Source organism: Anabrus simplex, chromosome 3 (assembly GCF_040414725.1).
Source record: "Anabrus simplex isolate iqAnaSimp1 chromosome 3, ASM4041472v1, whole genome shotgun sequence".
Lineage (NCBI taxonomy): Eukaryota > Metazoa > Arthropoda > Insecta > Orthoptera > Tettigoniidae > Anabrus > Anabrus simplex.
In genome coordinates, this window is record NC_090267.1 from 147,181,003 (window position 1) to 147,200,965 (window position 19,963).

General features: G+C 41.8%; 1 protein-coding gene across 1 annotated transcript in view; it reads right to left on the reverse strand.

The window, feature by feature from the left end:
• v (Tryptophan 2,3-dioxygenase vermilion) overlaps nt 1-11,229 on the reverse strand; it is a 136,320-nt gene extending 125,091 nt beyond the window's left edge. Inside the window, exon 1 of the mRNA XM_067144227.2 lies at nt 11,096-11,229. Coding sequence (XP_067000328.2) covers nt 11,096-11,121 — 26 coding nt within the window. The 5' untranslated portion in view covers nt 11,122-11,229. The remainder of the gene's footprint in view (nt 1-11,095) is intronic.
• Between the last annotated feature and the right edge of the window lie 8,734 nt (nt 11,230-19,963).

Genomic DNA, 19,963 nt, shown 5'->3' on the forward strand with positions numbered 1-19,963 from the left:
AGCGTTAAGCAGAGTCTCTAGCAGACGGTTTCTGATGATACAAAATAACACAAAAGTTGTAGAAAACACTTTAGTAGAGGTTTTGCAGGGCTCCGGCAACCTCCGCCTCCGCTGGCCCCTGGGAGGAGGCTGACGTCACAGCGCGGGTGATTGGAAATGCGAGCTGCTGGCTAAAAGTGCATGCTTAACCTCACATGACGCCATAACCTAACACTGGCTGCGTGTGCAGGTTTAACCTTACAGGACCGGGTTCGACCCCAGGCTTAACTTTACAGACATAAGTTCGATACCCAAGAGTGAAAGCTTAACCTAACAGCTAACGCCGTTATGGACAAGAGTGTAAGCTTAACCTAACACGCGTGGATTTGACTCCAGACTTAACCTCTAAGGGGCGTTAACTTTACAGATTCAAGTTCGAAGCCCAAGATTGTGAGCTTAACCTTACAAGCTTAACCTAACCAGACAAGATGCGACTATGCATTGTACTTATGGGATATGGTGAAGGGCTACAGCAGGGCCTTGGAGCTGACTTGGAATTCTGAACAAGACCGCGGCAATACATTGTTAGTATGGTACTAGAGATGTGGTGTAAGGCCTAGTACGTGTGTATTGCTTATATGGGAATAACTTTGCAGAGCGATCTCAACGCCTCTAAGCTGGGCTTGGAATTCTGAACAAGATGTCGACTATACATTCTAATGGGACTAGAGAGGTGATTTAAGGCCTAATACATATGGATTGCTTATATAGGAATAACTTTGGGGGTGACCTCATGGTCTCGGAGTTGAATTAGGAATTCTGAGCAAAATGGCCGATATACATTGTTCTAATAGGACTAGAGAGGTGGTGTAAGGGCTAATACATATGCATTGCTTATATGACAATAGCTTTGTAGGGTGACCTTGGGGACTCGGAACTGAACTTGGAATTCCAAACAAGATGGCGACAATACTTTATTCGTATTGGACTAGGGAGGTGGAGTAACATCTAATACGTACGCTTTAGTCATATGTGCGTGACTTTGGAGAGCAACGTCGGGGACTCGGAGCTGAACTTGGAATTCTGAACAAAAATAGTTCGAGCTACAACTGTAGGGTGGCTGTGGATTTTGCAGGTGGTGTAAGGCCTAATACGTATGGATTACTTATATATAAGTAGCTCTGCAGGGTGGCTTAAGGCATTATAGGGCCTCTTTTGCAAACACCCAACCTTCCAGCTACAGGAATTGAAAGTTGAAATCGCAGACCAGACTGGGAATAGAACCTGGGGTTTCTTCCTTTGGACCACAGACTAGCGTGCTAACTAAATGAGTGTGATTTAAAAGCTTGCGTTTCATCCAAACACCCGACCTTCGATCTACAGGAATTAAAAGTTAAAATCCCCTACTCGACCGGGACACCGCCGCTATCACCACCTCTACTACCACCTTCCGTATTTGAAAGCGGCCTAGCTAAGGGGAAAATCTTCTTGAAAACGGCAAGGCTATTAGACAGAGATGATGTTGAAACTTATCAGTATATAAAGTCTAGAAGCTAACAACCACGTTAACTAAGTACGGAGAGGGAATGCAGCAAAATGTATTATGAAGCGAGGTCGTGACAATATGCACTTCTCAGCAAAAGATGACTACGAGCAGGCTCAGTAGCGTCGGATGAATTTGCTGAGGCAGGAAATACAAAGTTGATTGTTTCGCTTTTAGTCCACAGCACTTACTTATGATGTCATAATTCTGAATATGGTACAAATATCTATCCATCTTCCGAGTCCCAAAACGATCTACCTAAGTGATAAGCCTCCTGAAAAACTGCATGGTCATCAGCCCAAAGACCTGATCTAAAAATGACAGACAGAGGTTATGTTGAAACATAGTAGCATATCACGTCTATGTAGACTTGGCTGAGTAGCTCAGGCGGCAAAGCGCTAGCCTTTTGAATCTTGAAAACTGCATGATCTTCAGCCTAAAAGGCTGATCTAAGAATGATCTAAGAGAGATCGGGTGAGGTGACAGACTGAGTCACGTGTGTTCAGTCTATAAGAACTCTTCTGTCCCTCACTGTCTCCTCTCTCTGGCGGCCAGCGTATGGAGTTACGCAGTAGTGGGGGAGAAACTCCTTTCCCACCATGCGTGTGTTTAGGTCATCTCTCGTGCCGGTAAATCTAACAAGAGGCTGACGTACGATATTTGAGCACCTTAAAATATCACCGGAATTGGCCAGAATCGAACTTGCCAACTTGGGCTAAGAAGACCAGAGCTCTAAATGTCTGAGCCATTCAGACTGGCTTTCATTAGAATGTTTTCAGCTATAGGTCGTGTAAGGATCATTACGTGTATTTCATAGAGATCTTTCGCCATCAAACGATCTAGAATCAATAATTGCAAGAGCAATTTCCCCACAAAGAAGAGATTTCTGAATCGATTCTCGTCCCCCTGCGCGTGGAGGCGGTAGAATAACACCCACGGTATCCCCTGCCTGTCGTAATATGTGACTAAAAGGGGACCGGAGGCTCTGAATTTGGCAACGTGGGTTGGCGATAACGGGGCCCTTAGCTGAGTCCTGGCATTGCGTCCGCTTACTTGTGCTAGGCTCCTCACTTTCTTCTATCCTATCCGACCCTCCCTTGCTCAACTCTTGTTCTTTTGAGACGCCGACGGTTTAGGTTCTACCGTTCTACTTCCCCTTAAAACCATAACCACCACCACAAAAGATTCTAGATCATGAAGTAGGCCTACTATTTAACATCCAACTAAACTTTTTTTTTTTTTTTTTTTTTTTTACAATTTGCTTTACGTCGCACCGACACAGATAGATCATATGGCGACGATGGGATAGGAAAGGCCTAGGAGCGGGAAGGAAGCGGCCGTGGTCTTAATTAAGGTACAGTCCCAGCATTTGCCTGGTGTAAAAATGGGGAACCACCGAAAAACCCTCTTCAGGACTGCCGACAGTGGGGTTCGAGCCCACTATCTTTCTGATGCAAGTTCACAGCTGCGCGCCCTTAACCGCACGGCCAACTTGCCCGGTACTAAAACATCTATTGGTGAGGGGACGAAGGAGTCGGTATGGTAAAAAGGTTGCTTGATTCAGTCGGAACGACGTGAGTTCGATTCCCCAAGAGGAAATCAAGAAATGTAGGAATAAGACTTCCACTTGTGGAGGAACACATGGCCCTGAGGTTCACCCATCGTATGAGTAACAGGTTAATGTTTTGGAACACTCTCGCCTACCAAGGTTAGTAAACTCGTGCCCTTATATCGAGGTGGTGTAGCTCCTTTTGGCACACCCCCATGTACCATTTTAACCCATACCAGCCCCCCTACCATTCTTAAATCTCTGTCCGTACCGAACCCGGACTTTCGAAGACGGCAGGTAGCCTAATAGTGCAAATCGCTAATCTAAGTAAGCAGACTCTGTCAAAGATACAATAACAGTGCATCTTTACTCTCCTCCAGGGACTTTTGTGGCCTGTACGAAGATGACTATAACATTTATATACCTCTACATAATGTAAACCCCTGAAATGTGGAAACATCAGCCTGAAGTACCTGTAATTAAATGAATTTAGTGCCCTAGCGTACACTCAAGAATCAGCACTTTGAATAACAGTTGCAATCTACATTTTACTGCGCAGGCTGCATCATTAGTTGTCCACCCTCGTACAATTATGCCCACTCTACCTACAAAAATGTTAGACCAAATTGTTTAATCTGTAAATTGATTGACCTTAGAACCCATAACGTCAAAGTCGTAAGTTTTGAGGGTATCCAGAGAGGGAAAGGAAAGCCCGTAGAAGGTAGGAAAATGAAACACCCCTACTTCTAGCAGACAAAATGCCTTTGGAATCAGAAGGAGAGAGGAGGCGAGAGGAAAGATGAAAATGAGTAGATAGGCGCAAGTAAATCGGAAATGCCAGGCTCGATTGGGGCTTCTTGATAGTATCACTTGTATCACAAGCGATAAGCCCGTGGATGAAATTTGTCAACAGACCATGGACATTAACTGAGTAACATCACCATCGGCGGCCTACCTCGAATCTCATACTATTTTGAAATGAAGAATCTCCTGAGGTTCGGACTCCACTTAAAACTGGAGGTCCTCTGACTATGGTCATGTTATCAACAGTCTGATAAAGTTGTAAGTTTGCTTGCTTTCTTTTTGTGAACTGACCGGAAGGATTTAAGACGGTAATGGGTTCAGTCCTATATTTTTATTTATCCTTTTTTTCCACGGCGCTACCACTCTAATGGGCCTTGGCCCACCAAGTGACTGCTGCTCAGCCCGAAAGCTTTCAGATTGCGAGGTGCTGCGCGGTCAGCACGAGGAATTCTCTAGGCCGTTATTCTTGGCTTTCTCACCGTCAGATAGCTCCTCAATTGTAATCCCGTAGGCTGAACGGACCACGAACCAGGTTTCAGATAGAAATAAAAATCCCTGACCTGGCTGGGATTCGAACCCGGGTCCTCCGGGTGAGAGGCAGGCATGCGATTCTTAGACTGCGAGACCGCCTTCAGTCGCCTTCAGTCATTTATATATATTAATTCCTCATCTCAAAGGCTAGTTGTATCTCAACAGATCAACCACCAGTTTCCATAGATATCCTACGAGTTATTAAGGACACGTACTAGGGAAGTCGAAGCCTTCGGTTCGAAGGGCCCCCGGATTCGGGGATTTTAACCACGTTAAGTAAGAAATCCAAGAGGATTGAATGTCAAATTGGTGATTCACAGCTGGAACAAGTATATAATTTCACGTATTTAGGATGTGTGTTCTCCCAGGATGGTAATATAGTAAGTAAGATTGAACCAAGGTGCAACAAAGGTAATGCAGTGAGCTCGCACTTGCAATCAACAGTATTCTGTAAGAAGGAAGTCAGCTCCCGAACGAAACTATCTTTACATCGGTCTGTTTTCAGACCAACTTTGCTTTACGGGAGTGAAACCTGGGTAGACTCAGGATATCTTATTCATAAGTTAGAAGTAACCGGCACAAAATTAGTGAGAATGATTGCTGGTACAAACAGGTGGGAACAATGGCAGGAGGGTATTCGGAATGAAGAGATAAAGGCTAAGTTAGGAATGAGCTCGATGGATGATTATGTACGCATAAACCGGCCTCCGTGGTGGGGGCATGTGAGGCGAATGGAGGAGGATAGGTTACCTAGGAGAATAATGGACTATGTTATGAGGGTAAGAGAAGTAGAGGGAGACCAAGGCGATGGTACTTAGACTCAGTTTCTAACGATTTAAAAATAGGAGGTATAGAACTAGAACTAAATGAGGCCACAGCAATACACAAGAACCTCGTTTATCCGGTTCTCATTAATCCGGATTTTTAGTTTATCCAGATCGAAAATAATAAAAATGTGTTTTTACTTGTACTGTATTTCTTTTACGGGGTCGATTCTTCTCGAATGTCTTTTCCGCCAAGGATAGTTAAGGACAGGGATTGCAAGTAAGTAGGCCGTGGTCTATCAATGGTACCGTCCCGACATTCGCCTGGAATTGAGAATGGGAAACCGTGGACTCTTCTGAGTTCCTTGACACATTTGCACGCATTCCCGCATGCCTGGACATAGGTGTGAACGACGTCAATGACTTGTTGAAAAATGACTAATTCAGGCTACGGCATAATGACAGATGAATAAATTATTGCCTCTTGTTCCTCGACAGGTAATGACGAGAGTTATGGTGAATTCGAAAATGAAACTGGCGCTCCATCACAAGAAACAATAACTCATGGAGATACAACAATGCAGCTGGACAAACTGATTGTCTATTTAGAATCCCAGACTGAAGCCACAGCGGCAGAACTGATGTTAGTAAAGTGATCGAACTGCGCGCAAACGCTATACAAATGTAAAACAGAAAAAGCTCACACATTATTTTCGTGCATAAAACAGAGTCGTAAATGAAAAAAAATTGTTCTTATATTTTTGTACGATTGTTAAAAAGGTATTACTGTACAACTTTTATTAATATATTATATACCATGCACCGTATTTGTTGTTTTTTAGTTTCTCCGGATTATCCGGATTTTCGATAATCCGGATCAGTTCCGGTCCAACTCAATCCGGATAAACGAGGTTCTTGTGTAGTTGCAAATAGAGGATTGTGGCGACGTTTAGTAAATTCACAGAGGCTTGCAGACTGAATGCTGAAAGGCATAACGGTCTATGCCTGTAGCTCGGGTCCTGGGGTTTGTGATCGTCTTAATACAAATCTTCCTTTATACGCAATTAACCACAAAGAAACCGCAATAGAGAATATACCCCATCACACAGGGTGGCATCATTGCCGGGCTGAGTGGCTCAGGCGTTTAAGGCGCTGGTTTCTGAGCCAAAGGTGGCCGGTTCGATCCTGACTCAGTTCTGTGATATTTGAAGGTGCTCAAATACGTCAGTCTCATGTCGGTAGATCTACCGCCACGTAAAAGAACTCCTGCGGGAATAAATTCCGGCACCTCAGCGCCTTCGAAAACTTTCAAAGTAGTTAGAGGGACGTAAAATCGATAACATTATTATTATCATCAAGGGCATCTTCTCGTAAAACTAGACTTAATTTACATCATTACCGACACCAAAACACTGGGGTAAAGGACAGGAAAGAAGAATTCAAGTTCGTAGCTGGACGCGCAGAGACTCGCAATTATAGGTCAGTGAGAGCTACAACCGTAGTTCGACTCCCGGGAGGGGCAGCCACCATCGGTGTTGTCTCTCCTCTCAAGCCTGAAATCCTAGGACAGCAATCACAACTACACACAAACACAAGTGTACAATGCTGTTTCACTTATCGTCGTAAGGTCCCTAATATTAATCAACAAATAAATATTCAATAGATTTCGAGACCTGCTTTAAACAGACATTTCTTAATTTAGTTATGGATACATTTTAAAAAAAATGCCTGGTGTGAAAATAGGAAACCATGAAAAACTATCTTCAGGGCTTCCAACAATGGGGTTCAAACCCACTATCTCCCAAATGCAAGCTGACACCTACGTGACCCAAACCGTGCGGCCACTCGCTCGGTGGTTATCGATACAGTAGTATTTCGGGATCAAGTAAAGACATATGTCTTGATCAGCTAAAATAATTCTACACTCCGATGACACAGCCTTCAGATTATCCTGAACATGAGTGTCTTAATGGTTAAAGAAAGTAACCTTTCTGTAGGCTAAATTTATAGTTTCGCCGTGCATTCCTAATCACTACGCGATCACCTCAACACTTTCTAATGTAATCTTTTAAAATTAATTTCCTAATAGTCCCTTTAAAATGTCGATCACATTGAATTTATAAAATTGATGTCAAATGAGAATATTCTAATGGATCTAAGACAAACCATTTATATCTTCAGTAAATAAATGCTCGAGATCATAGGGCCTAAACTAAAGAACTCTTATAAAGTAAAACAAGTTCTTTACTCCAGGGTTAAATTAATTTCTTTTGAGAATTGGACTCACATGTAATACAATCGTTTTGTTTATCAAGGTCCCCAATACAGAAGTTATGACTTCAACGGCTGTACGTTATCTACTAAAATACTAAACCCATGACTTTCAACATGGATAACAACGTTATTCCACTGGAAAATTTTATTCTAAAATTGCCATTCACTGTATCTAAGTTATGATTATGTAACAGGAAATGCCACAATACCAAGTTACGCAGTTTTCGGTTGAATACGGTACAAATGAACTAGTTAAATATGTTCAACTATGAACATAATAATATACTAGGCTAAAAGGAAACCATTACAAAAATATTCGGTATATGACATCGCAACAATATGACCTAAGATTCCGAATAATAGTTTTAATGGCACCCAAAGAAACAAACCTGTTTCATTGATATGATGGTTTTGTATCAATTTCCTTTTTCCTTACAAAACGATTCAAAAGTGTGCATGTTTAAACTATGCGTGAATTGAATTTAAAACATTGCACACACCGAGTGGATGCGTACTTAAATCGTACGCCCTTAGCAAGAAATATTTGGCACTTGGATGCAATTAATTTTCAATCTTAGTCTTCAATTTAGGTGATGAAGAGAGGTGCCCTGCCGAAAACCGCATATCTATACTAATATTATAAAGAGGAAAATTTTGTTTGTTTGTAACGAATAGGCTCAAAAACTACTGAACCGATTTTAAAAATTTCTTCACCTGTAGAAAGATACATTCCCAGTGAGTAACATAGGCTGTATTTTATTTTCAAAACAATTCGATGTGGGGGGCACGGGGGAGAAATATAAAAATAATAGGCTAATATAGGCAAAATATCGAATTTGTCGTATAAGGACGAGACAAAGCTCAATTTAATCCTCTTGACGCAAAGAACAAAACTCGGTAAGCCCTACGGGCCCTAAAACCAACCGTTACGGAGATATTGGCACCATACTACCCCTGCTCTAGGAATCGGATAAAGAAATGAACTGCCGTAACCATGGCAACGTCAGCTCCAGGATTCTAGAGCAGTGAGATTATGTATGTACGTTTGGGCATAGCTGCCAACCAAAACTGGTACAAATAAGACTTAATATCTTAAAAAAATATACTGTTGTGTAGGGCACTCATAGGACTCCTTTGGGGGGGGGGGGGGGATGGAAAGGAGGTGAAGTACGAGTATAAAAATCTTACCATATGTAGAAATGGAAGTGAGTGTGTGTGTGTGTGTGTGTGTGTGTGTGTAAATGACACATCTCCTCCTAAACCACGGGAGCAATTTCAACCAAACTTGGTACACGTATTACTTACTATCGGGAGACGATTACTGCGGGGGGTAAGCCATCCCTAGTGCCCTTAAGGGAGGGGGTCAGTGGGGGGGTAGTTATAATAATAATCGAGAATAGTGTCGAATTCATAGTTTTCGGGGTCGCTGAGTTGAAAAGTAATACTCTAGAATTTTTTAAAGTCCAAGTCCAGCCCCCTTTTAGGTGGGGAGCAAAGGAGGGGAGTGAGATATAGAAATAATTAAAAACAGTTTCGAATCCATAGATTTCAGGGTCTCTGAGAAGAATATCTACAATATATCACAGAAACATAATATGTTACAGACATGAAAATTGATATTTGGGGCCCCCTTTAAAAATGAAAGAACAGAAATATTCATTTTCAGAAAATCCACTTAAGGGAGGGTGGGGGGGTGAAAAGAAGTGAGGAAGGAGTTGAATTATTTATATGATGATACATATATCTCAAAAATGAAAATGTTACAGACTTTAAAATTGGTACTTGCAATTTCCTTTAAAAATGAACACACTCTTTTTGGAAAATCCACTTAAGGGGATGAAAAGAAAAAAAGCGGGTGAATTTTTAAAATAATATCTTCATCTTCTATCGCTTTACCCACACTTGTGGGTTTGCGTGTGCGAAGTGTGCCGCACATGTGGATTTGACCCTGTTTTACGGCTGGATGCCCTTCCTGATGGCAACCGTATGCGTAGAGATGTAATCTATACTTCTATACTAATATATAAAGAGGAAAAATTTGTATATTTCTTTGTAACGGATAGACTCAAAAACTACTGAACCGATTTTAAAAATTACTTCACCTATAGAAAACTACATTGCCAGTGAGTAACATGGCCTGTATTTTATTTTCAAAACAATTCGAGGGGGCGACGGGGGGTGATATAAAATATTAAAATAATCGAATTTGCCGTACAAGGACGAGACAAAGATCATTTTAAGCCCCTTGACGCTAAGAACAAAACTCGGTAAACCGCTCGGGCCCGAAAACCATGTTTTAAGGCCCTAAAACCAACTGTAATGGAGATATTGGAACCACACTACCCCTGCTCTAGGAATCGGATAAAGAAACGAACGGCCGTAACCATGGCAACGTCAGCTCCAGGATTCTACAACAGCTAGATTATGCATATACGTTTGGGCATAGCTGCCAACCAAAATTGATACACATATGACTTACTATCTGGAAAAAATAAACTGCTGTGTAAGAAGCTCATAGCACTCCTTTGGGCGGGGATGGAAAGGGAGTGAAGTATAAAAATAATAGCCCCGGAGATCGTAGTACAGCGACCAGCGGTTGCCGACGGGCCTCCGTTTTTACGTACTGGCTTAGGTTTCAGCATTTTGCGGAGTCTGTTACCTATAGTTTAAACTATTTTCTATCAAATCATGGAGTAGTAGGATCACTGATATAATTAGTTCCGATATTTTTGTCCATTTTTACGGTCGTCGTAACCATGAAAACAACCTATATACTGTACCCAATTGTCAACATTTATACTCAGATTCATTATATGATGTGCGACATGAGTGACAAGCCCAGAGAGTTACAATTCTCGATAATTATTGTCGTTTCCTTTATGCATCGCGTATTTCCTTGATCATATGCAATAGTTACGAAATGTCGGATCAAACAAATACATTCAGTAATATTTATATTTGTGGTACTATCTAGCGGAAGTATACTTACACTAAACCTGCAGCTTTGTGAAGGGAGCAGGTATATCTAGGTGGGACTGAAGGAAAAACATGGTAGCAAAAGATCTTAGAGGTCGACGCTAATTAGGAACTAATATTTAGAGGCCTCCATGAAAAGAAGAAGAAGATACACTATAATTCCAAACATGACAAATAATTTCTACGCACTTAATAAATACACCAGTGATATAAATATCTAATGAAGTCAGTCACACCGATAGTATGAGTAACTAAAGCCAGTTTCTGATAACCCGTACGAAGAACGGGTACTTCTGCTAGTCTTAATATAGATATGAAGGCCTAATACTCTTTTCTATTTTTCTTGGAAAACATAATGCTTGCTTTCACAACAACAACAATAACAACAAAATATTGTTAAAAAGGGGAATATTTTAAGCCAAATACTGAAATGTGACAAGCGGATGAAGATTTAATCGCAATATCAAAATAAGAAAAAATCACTTGAATTATAATCGACCTCAAATCTCATTATGTGAAGAGTTAATTTGGACGCCTAGATAGTAGCGTAATAAACAATCTAAAAAAGCACATTCCCTTCTCTAGCCGTCACTGAAATACGTGTTTAGGTTTTTCCGCAAACTTATTGGCACTTTCAATCAAACTGGCCTCTGTCACGCGGCGAGGATCACTCACCCGTTCTTGTAGATGCAGGAAGTCATGTCGAGAAGCCGGCGGATGGACCACTGAACTCAGCCGCTGTCCCCAGCCATTGACAGGGGGATGCTTCTCATGCCGCTCACTTGGAGCGCTAACGTTCCTAGTAAGGTGTCAAGGACAACAAAAGAAGCCTAACCAATGCTGGGATCAAATGTCATTCAAATCTACGATCTTGTTTCTAAAAATATTGCACTGTAGTTTCGATCATGATGTAATAACTTGTATTACTTTCAGGTTCAGGAACGTTTTCCCTTTTATTAAAAGGCTGATGTAAGGATAAAGACAAATTACCGTCCTCATATCGTTAATCGCTCCCCGCCTAATTTGCTTACATCAGCTACCGATCAATCAGGAAATGAACTCAATCTTGGTCACTTGAGAAACTTTATTTCATTTTTTCTCTGAGGGACTGTATTTCATGAGCTAGGTATCCTTCTTGCTAGAGGTGGATCTCGGTTATGACAAGCATATTGTCATGAGCGCCATTGAGAGAAATCTCTTAACAGTTTAGTATTTCGCGTCTTTCAATACGTTTCAGAGCCCCAACGATCTTCCATTGCTAAAAAAAACCACTATATATAGGCCTACCGTTACGTTTCCTATGTTTATTTCGACAGTTATTAAATTTCACATAATCTTAAAATACTATTTGATTAATCTGATTGGTTGGAAACCAGGATTTTCAGCGTTTACTTGCTAACGATGTGACATGTGAAAATGTTCTAGTTGATTTAATTCAATACATCCATAAAATTAACTTACAAGTATAATTAATGTATAGAACATGCATTATAAAGTACTATATCAAATTGAGCGGCTGCCCGACTGAAGGGTCACTGTAGTGGCCTTCGGTTCAGAGGGCCCCGAGTTCGCTTCCTGACCGGCCCGGAGATTTTAACTGCTTATGATTAATTCCTCTGGTTGGAAGATTGAGTACTTGTGTTCGTCTTAATACACTTCTCTTCATCTACAAAGGACATGCCATAGTACCAACCACCACAGAAACACGCAATAGCGAATACACCTCTCGACATAGAGTTGGCGTCAAGAAAGACATCCAACCGTAAAAGTGGGTGAAGTCTACATATGCAACACAATTCGCACCCACAACACCACCTGGGTACCCCTGTGGGTGGGCGGCGGTTTAATAACACCCATGGTATCCCGTGTCTGTCGTAAGAGGTGACTAAAAGGGGTCTCAGGGCCTCTTAATTTGGGAGAGTGGGTTGGCATCCACGGGGCCCTTAGCTGAGTCCTGGCATTGCTTCCACTTACTTGTGCCAGATTCCTCACTTTCATCTAACCTATCCGACTTCCCTTGGTCAACTCTTTTTCTTTTCCGGCGCTGATGGTATTGCGTATGAGGGAGTCTTTCATTTTCACATCCTTCGTGGTCCTTGTCTTTCTTTGGCCATTTTCGAAATGTCGGATACCTTCCATGTTTTATTTCTGATTAGTGTTATATAGAGGAAGGTTGCTTAGTTGTACCTCCTCTTAAAACCATTATCACCACCGCCACTACCACCCCACCTGGTTGTGAGAATGACCGCAGAAAAAGGACTGTATTCTATAAAATTCTTTGATCAAAACTTCCGCTAATGTTGCAAAGTGTTCAGGTTCTACAAGAATGTACTTTCATAGAAGAAAGATAAATTACTGAAGCTGAAAAGTCAGGTGTAGTGGGGGACGTCTAGGTGAGGTGGTAAAAGGATGCTTAGTTCAATCGCCACCGAGCGAGTTGGCTACGCGGTTTGAGTTACATAGCTGTGAGCTTTCATTCGGAAGATAGTGGGTTCGAACACACTGTCGACAGTCCTGAGGATAATTTTCCGTGGTTTCCCCTTTTCACACCAGGCAAATGCGGGGCTGCCTCAATAGGGATGTATACTTGAAACAATACCGATAGATGTCTCAGGAGTAGTAGGCGGTATGCGCTAGTCCATCGTCAATATTGTTACTCTATATTTTTAATGGAAGTTGCCTAGTTAATTGATGAAGTAAAGTTTTAATATATCGCAACGACTAAAAAGTAAAAAAGAAAACTGTGATGCCTGACTATTGGAGTGTTCCAATGTTTCAAAATCATGGTCGGTCCTATTCATACCATCAATTTCCTAAGCAGTAAATAGTGGTAACGGCCTGAATAACCCTGCAAAGAGGGCCGAGCTTAAACAATACATCACAGAACACGACATAGACATATTGTTAATACAAGAGACAAAACTCAAACCCACGATACATAACATACAGAACAGACAGAAAGAGATGGTGGTGGCACCTTGATTGCGATTAAAAGGCGAATTGAGCATAGCCATATCTCTCTGACACACGTACACTAGAAGCTACGGCTATACAGTTAGACGATGGACACCAACGAATTACAATAATATCCGCTTACTTACCTCTAGATAAACTCCTTTACACTTTAGATTTCGACTTACTCTTGAACTATGAACATGTAATACTAGCCGGCGACCTCAATAGCATACAGACTGGAACAGCAAAACAATTAACCCTCACGGTACTAAACTACGAGATCACCACCCCACTCGAACCCACATTCTACTGGACCCGCAACGGAACACTTCACTCAGACACTAATGGCATTGCACTCCTCAAAAACATACCCTATAATGCAAAAATAGACAAAATGCAACAATTACACTCAGATCATAGACCAGTATTACTTGAACTAGGCATCAAAAAACATCAACGCAATACAGACAACATAATTAACACAAACTTCATAGACTGGGACAGCTACACCTCACAGCTAGAGCACCTTAAAGAGCTAAACTCCACCCCTCCACTCACAACCACAGACGACATCGACTCGGCCATCACCCTATTCACTAACATCCTACTTACTGCAGCAAAAGCCAGCTACACTCCACAGCACACCAAACCTTACACGTTACCACCACACCTTATAAAAGAGAAAAACAGAGCCCGCACCACATTTCAAAGAACACGATCACTACAAAGTAAAATTCACTTCAATCGCCTACACGCAAAGAGAAAAAAGGAACTAGCTAAACACATCAGTGACACCTGGAACAAAAAACTTAGCGAAATTACCACTCAAAACAATAACAATAATAATAACCATAATTACATAAACAACCTCTGGAAAACTACAAAAATATTCACCAAATCAGACCACCCTACCCCCCCCCCCACTAACCATACCAGACGGCTCTAAAATATTCTCTGATTTAGAAAAATCCGAATTACTAGTAGACACATTAAAAGAAAACTTCAAACCAAACACCAGTAGAACGAACCCTCAACATGACATCATTGTAACCAACATCATAAACACACTCCAAACCACTCACCAGTTCCCCCACTTCAAATCAACAGAGATCAAAAACCTAATCAAAAAACTATCCGACAAAAAAGCCCCGGGACAGGATGAGATCCCTGCACCTTAACACAGACATGATAAACTTCTTAACACGCATTTTTAATACCATGCTAAAATTAGAATACTTCCCGCAACAGTGGAAAATAGCAAAAATTATATGCTTCCAGAACCCAGCCAACTACAGACCCATCAGTTTACTGAGTATCATCTCTAAGGTATTCGAGAAATTAATCTACACACGTATCAAAAATACAATGTACAACAACTTAATACACGAGCAATTTGGATTCAGACAGCAACACTCCACAACACAACTATTACGCGTCACAGAACATATTACACAAGACTTTCAACACAACCAAGGAACAATAGCTGTATTTCTAGACCATAAACAAGCCTTTGATAGAGTTCACCAGCCCAGCCTCATTTACAAATTTATCAAACTACACCTACATCCCTCCTACATTAAACTTATACGTAACTACTTATTAAACCGCACCTTTTACATTTCAATAAACAACAAAAACTCCACAACAAGAGACATACACGCTGGAGTGCCCCAAGGCAGCATTCTTGGATCAATTCTATTTCTCCAGTACATCAATGACATCCCCCGCACAAACAACGGTGGCGTGCCAGATGCGACCGTGCCGCATGCGACCCGTGCCACTAGCGACCGCATAATCTGTAACCGTGCCGGATGCAACCGGCGTTGACAAACAAATTGTCATTTGGTAAGTTGTGTCATCACTCAAGATAAGGTAAGCTAAATCAGAACCAGAAAAGGTTAGAAAAATGGCCAAAAATTGAGGACATTGCTTACGGAGTAGGGAATGAAATAGTCTTTGTTCTGTTCAACCACTAAACTGCATGGCGGCGTGTGCAGAAGTGACGCTGAGTGTTATGCGCAGTATTATTATATTTTTGGTGATAAAGAGTGCAGTGCAATACTCCAAAAGTGCTACAATCGCTTCAGATAACCCTCCTGGATACCTGGAAAACATAATTCTATTGGAAAAACTATTGGTGAGTGAAAAATGTACTCTTAACGGTTTGACGTGGTGCAGTGCTGAAAGTCTGGGGATGGCAGCCATAGGTCGGCCTCGGCGAAGGGACGGGAGCGGTGTTGTCAGACTGCCTGTAGATAATCAGCCACTGCTGTGCTTGGCACTTGCCCTAAGTGGGGACATCGAACTAAACCCGGGTCCACAACAGTGTACTATTTGCGGAAATAGTGGTAGGAGGAATCAATTATTTGTCCACTGTAATAATTGCTCGCTAAAAGGCCATAGAACCTGCGCTAAAGTCTCAGTGTCTGAATTCAGAAAAATAAAGAACGGTTCCCGTACATGGTTATGCTGGAAGTGTGAAATGCCGCTGTTATCAGACTCGTTCTTTACAGTTACCAGTGATACGCCCAGTGACTTAGTGAATAATTCTAAATGTACATATGTAAATAAAAATATATCACTTTTTGCCTTCAATGCGCGCAGTATTATGCGACCTGGACGGTTACAAAATATCCACGCATCGCTTGAAAGCCTTGACCCGACCATCGTATGTGTCAATGAGACGTGGTTGTCCAGCAAAATTAATGACTCAGAAGTGTTCCCTGACTCGCTGATATTGTTCCGTAAGGACCGATCCCACCGCTCTGCAGGGGGAGTTCTAATTGCAGCCAAGCCAGAATGTAATCCAACTCGAGTTCATCACCTGGAGACAGCAGCCGAAGCACTGTGGGTGGAAGTGACGTGCAACAAACGTAAATTCCTTATTGGATCAATTTATCGCGCCCCTAAGTCGTCGCCGGAAATGAACGATGAACTAATCCTCTCTCTCGAGCGTGTGCAACATGTACAACAAAATTACGATGCCATTTATATTGTCGGTGATTTCAACTTAGAAATTACGTGGTCCAGAAATGCTGCACCTGTTCCAAATAACCCCCTCGCCAATAAATTCCTTTCCGCTTTCTATGATTTATTCCTTCATCAATTAATGTTCGAAGCCACGCGTATTACGCAAACAACACGCTCAACCCTTGATCTTTTCCTAAGTAATATACCACAGTCCGTCCAATCTCTTAATACTATTCCTGGATTCTGTGACCATCAGGCAATTCTCGCAACACTGACCCATATAAAACCATCCCCCAAACTCCATACCAGAACAGTTTATAATTTTTCCCGAACAAACTGGAACGATCTATCCACTTTACTATCCAACCGCCTCCCCGTTCTCACCTCAGATTTCACCGGCAGTACTGACATAAACAAGATATGGAACGACTGGAAGAAAATTTTCTTTCAATGCGTAGAAGAAACCACACCAACAGTAAATATAACCAGCAGACGGAAATCTCCATGGATTACCAAAGAGATAGTGCGAGAAATTCGAAGAAGGGACCGCCTGTACCAGAAATGGAAAAGAAATCCAACTGATTTTGAGTGGGAGAAATACAGGCTGGCTAGGAACAAGGCTAAACAATCTATCAGAGATTCCTACGATTCTTACATCCACAGTCTCAACACCAACTCCAAGGAACTCTGGGCTCTTCTCAGAAGTAAAGGTTGCAACAGAGCTCCATCTGTATTTAAACATAACGGTACGGCAGTCTCCACACCACAAGAAATTGCAGACACCTTCAACAGGAAATTTAAAAGTAACTTCTCCGTACCTACTGAGGAAGAGAACATGCTATATTCAAGGACATCTACCCCTCTCTTCCCTCTAACCAACCTGTATTTCTCAACGAATGAAGTAAAGGAGAGCCTTCTGAAAACAAGACCTCATGCCGCGACCGGGCCGGACCGAGTGCCAGCAAGAATTCTCAAGAATTGTGCAGTCGCCTTGGCGCCCTCGCTTTGCGCTCTCTTCAACTATTCCATTAATACCGGGTCTGTACCTTTGGAGTGGAAAGAAGCCAACGTAGTGCCAGTTTTCAAAGATGGAGATAAGGAAAACATAGATGATTACCGCCCAGTTTCTATAACATCAGGGGTCTGTAAATGTATGGAGCGTCTAGTTGCTAAATGTATGTTGGATTTTCTCAAGGAGAGAAACCTGCTGAACTCAAACCAGCACGGCTTCATTCCGGGAAAATCCTGCACAACACTTCTAACAAAAGTCATTGATGACTGGCAGTTCTCTTTGGAGCAGACTGATGTCTCACAAATAGACTGTGTGACTCTGGACTGGAGCAAAGCTTTTGACCAGGTGTCACATCAAAGACTTCTGTTAAAACTTAGCAACTACGGCATTCAGGGTAAACTGCTGTCATGGTTGAGGTCATTTTTGGTGGGTCGAACGCAATGTGTTGTGTACGGAGGAGCCAAATCAGACCAAACCACAATTACTCCTGGAGTAATTCAGGGCAGTGTGATAGGGCCCCTCCTGTACACGATTTATGCTCTCGACTTACCGGATTGTGTAAATTCGACCATGGCGCAGTATGCCGATGACACAGTCATTTACAGAGCCATGAAAAACAGTGATGATATTGTACAATTCCAATCGGATCTGGATAGTATAGCTCTGTGGTGTGAGGTAAATAGATTGTATATAAATATTAAGAAGTGTAAATATATAAGACTAAGCAGAGCTAAACAACCACTCCAGAACCAACCTACTCTATGTGGAATCCAACTGCCGACTTCTAACTCCATCAAACTGCTCGGTATTCACATTACGGACAATCTGAAATGGAATAAACACGTGGAGGAAGTGAGGTGTAAGGCATACCGGGCGCTAGGTTTCGTCCGTAGATGTCTCTCGGGAGGAAGAAGTAAAGCCCTACGAACGGCTTATATTTCCCTTGTGCGGCCCATACTATTATATGGCCTTCCTTCCTGGCATCCAACTACAACGGAAAATATGAGGAAACTAGAAGGTATCCAGCGACGAGCAGAACGTTTAATTAACAAACACATCCCCTTAAACACAGCCAGGTCATTGCCACCAGTGAACTCGTTATGTACACAAATAGATGTAGCCTTCCTTAGGAAATCCCTGACAGATAACACACACCTCTCCCCTTTCCACCGCCTGCAGCTCAATTACCGCTCTGTTAAAAGAGGCCAAGGAGTTACTCTTGTCCCTCCCTTCGCTAGAACAACCTCATATTTAAATGGGTTTTACTCAAGGGCTGCTCGTACGTGGAACCTTATACCATCTGAGGTAAAGCTACTTCCTCTTCCTCACTTCCTCCGCGAAGTAAAGAAAATGTATATGTAAATATAAACGTACATGTGATGTATATAACTTGTATAAATTAGAATTGCAAGAAGGATGGGTGCAAGTACAGGTGTATGTGGGCGAATGTGTATGCGTGTGTGTGTGGGAGTGGTAGTGAATGAGTGTGTATACAGGGGTCTGAGTGAGAGTATAAATGGCTGGGTGTTCTTACTCTAATATTTTCAGGATAAATCAAGATAATTATTATTCTAAGGGTACAGTGTTTGTAGTGTAAATATGTATATTTAAAATTGTCTACAAAAGTTTGTATATAAATATTCAGTAGAGTTTATGTACACATGTGGAGATGGAGGCACTTCCGTGTATGTGGGGCTTGCCCTTTCTCCATCTACCACCCCTAAATTGTACATGTACAATTTAAGGAAAATAAATAATAATAATAATAATAACTGGGCACAACATTAATGTACACTGAATTAGTCATCGCGAAATACAACCTATATAGCTCTTTACGGAGAACAATTCGAACGATTGCATGAAAATTTAAATAAAACATACAGTACTATTTGTTGAAATATATCAGTGTAATGTATAATTTGGAATATCATAAACCGAGGTATTCCTTCCCCAAAGAAAACCTAGATGGGTCATAAATAGGCCCTAGGCATAACGCAAGAGGTATTTTAAGGACAAAATCCTAAAGAATTGGGGGAAATGTACAATCAGGTGATCTTCTACTGAATAAAACAAGTTCGGTTACATTTTAACAAAGATTATTTGTTTCACAATTAACTGATCTATAAATACAACTCTTGGCGATCATCAGGATCAGTCCCTAGATTTTCGGGAAACAGATATGACAGAGTAGCATCTTCCTCAGTTACTTTTCCAGAACTTTACTGTGAAGTACCAGTACGAAGTGCAATGTCATTTCACTAAGCAGCTACTGCCCCTACATTACATTAAACTTCTGGGGGAAACGCGGTTTACAACAGGAAATATGGTGATGCGTTTACGTCTTTTCCCACTGAGCCAGTTGGCCATGCGGTTAGAGGCGCGCGGCTTTGAGCTTTAATCCGGGAGATAGTGGGTTCGAATCCCACTGTCGGCAGACCTGAAGATGGTTTTCCGTGGTTTCCCATTTTCACACCAGGCAAATGCTGGGGCTGCACTTTAATTAAGTCCAGGGCCGCTTCCTTCCCACTCCTAGCCCTTTCCTATCCCATCGTCACCATAAAACATATCTGTGTCGGTGCGACGTAATGCCACTAGCAAAAAAATCC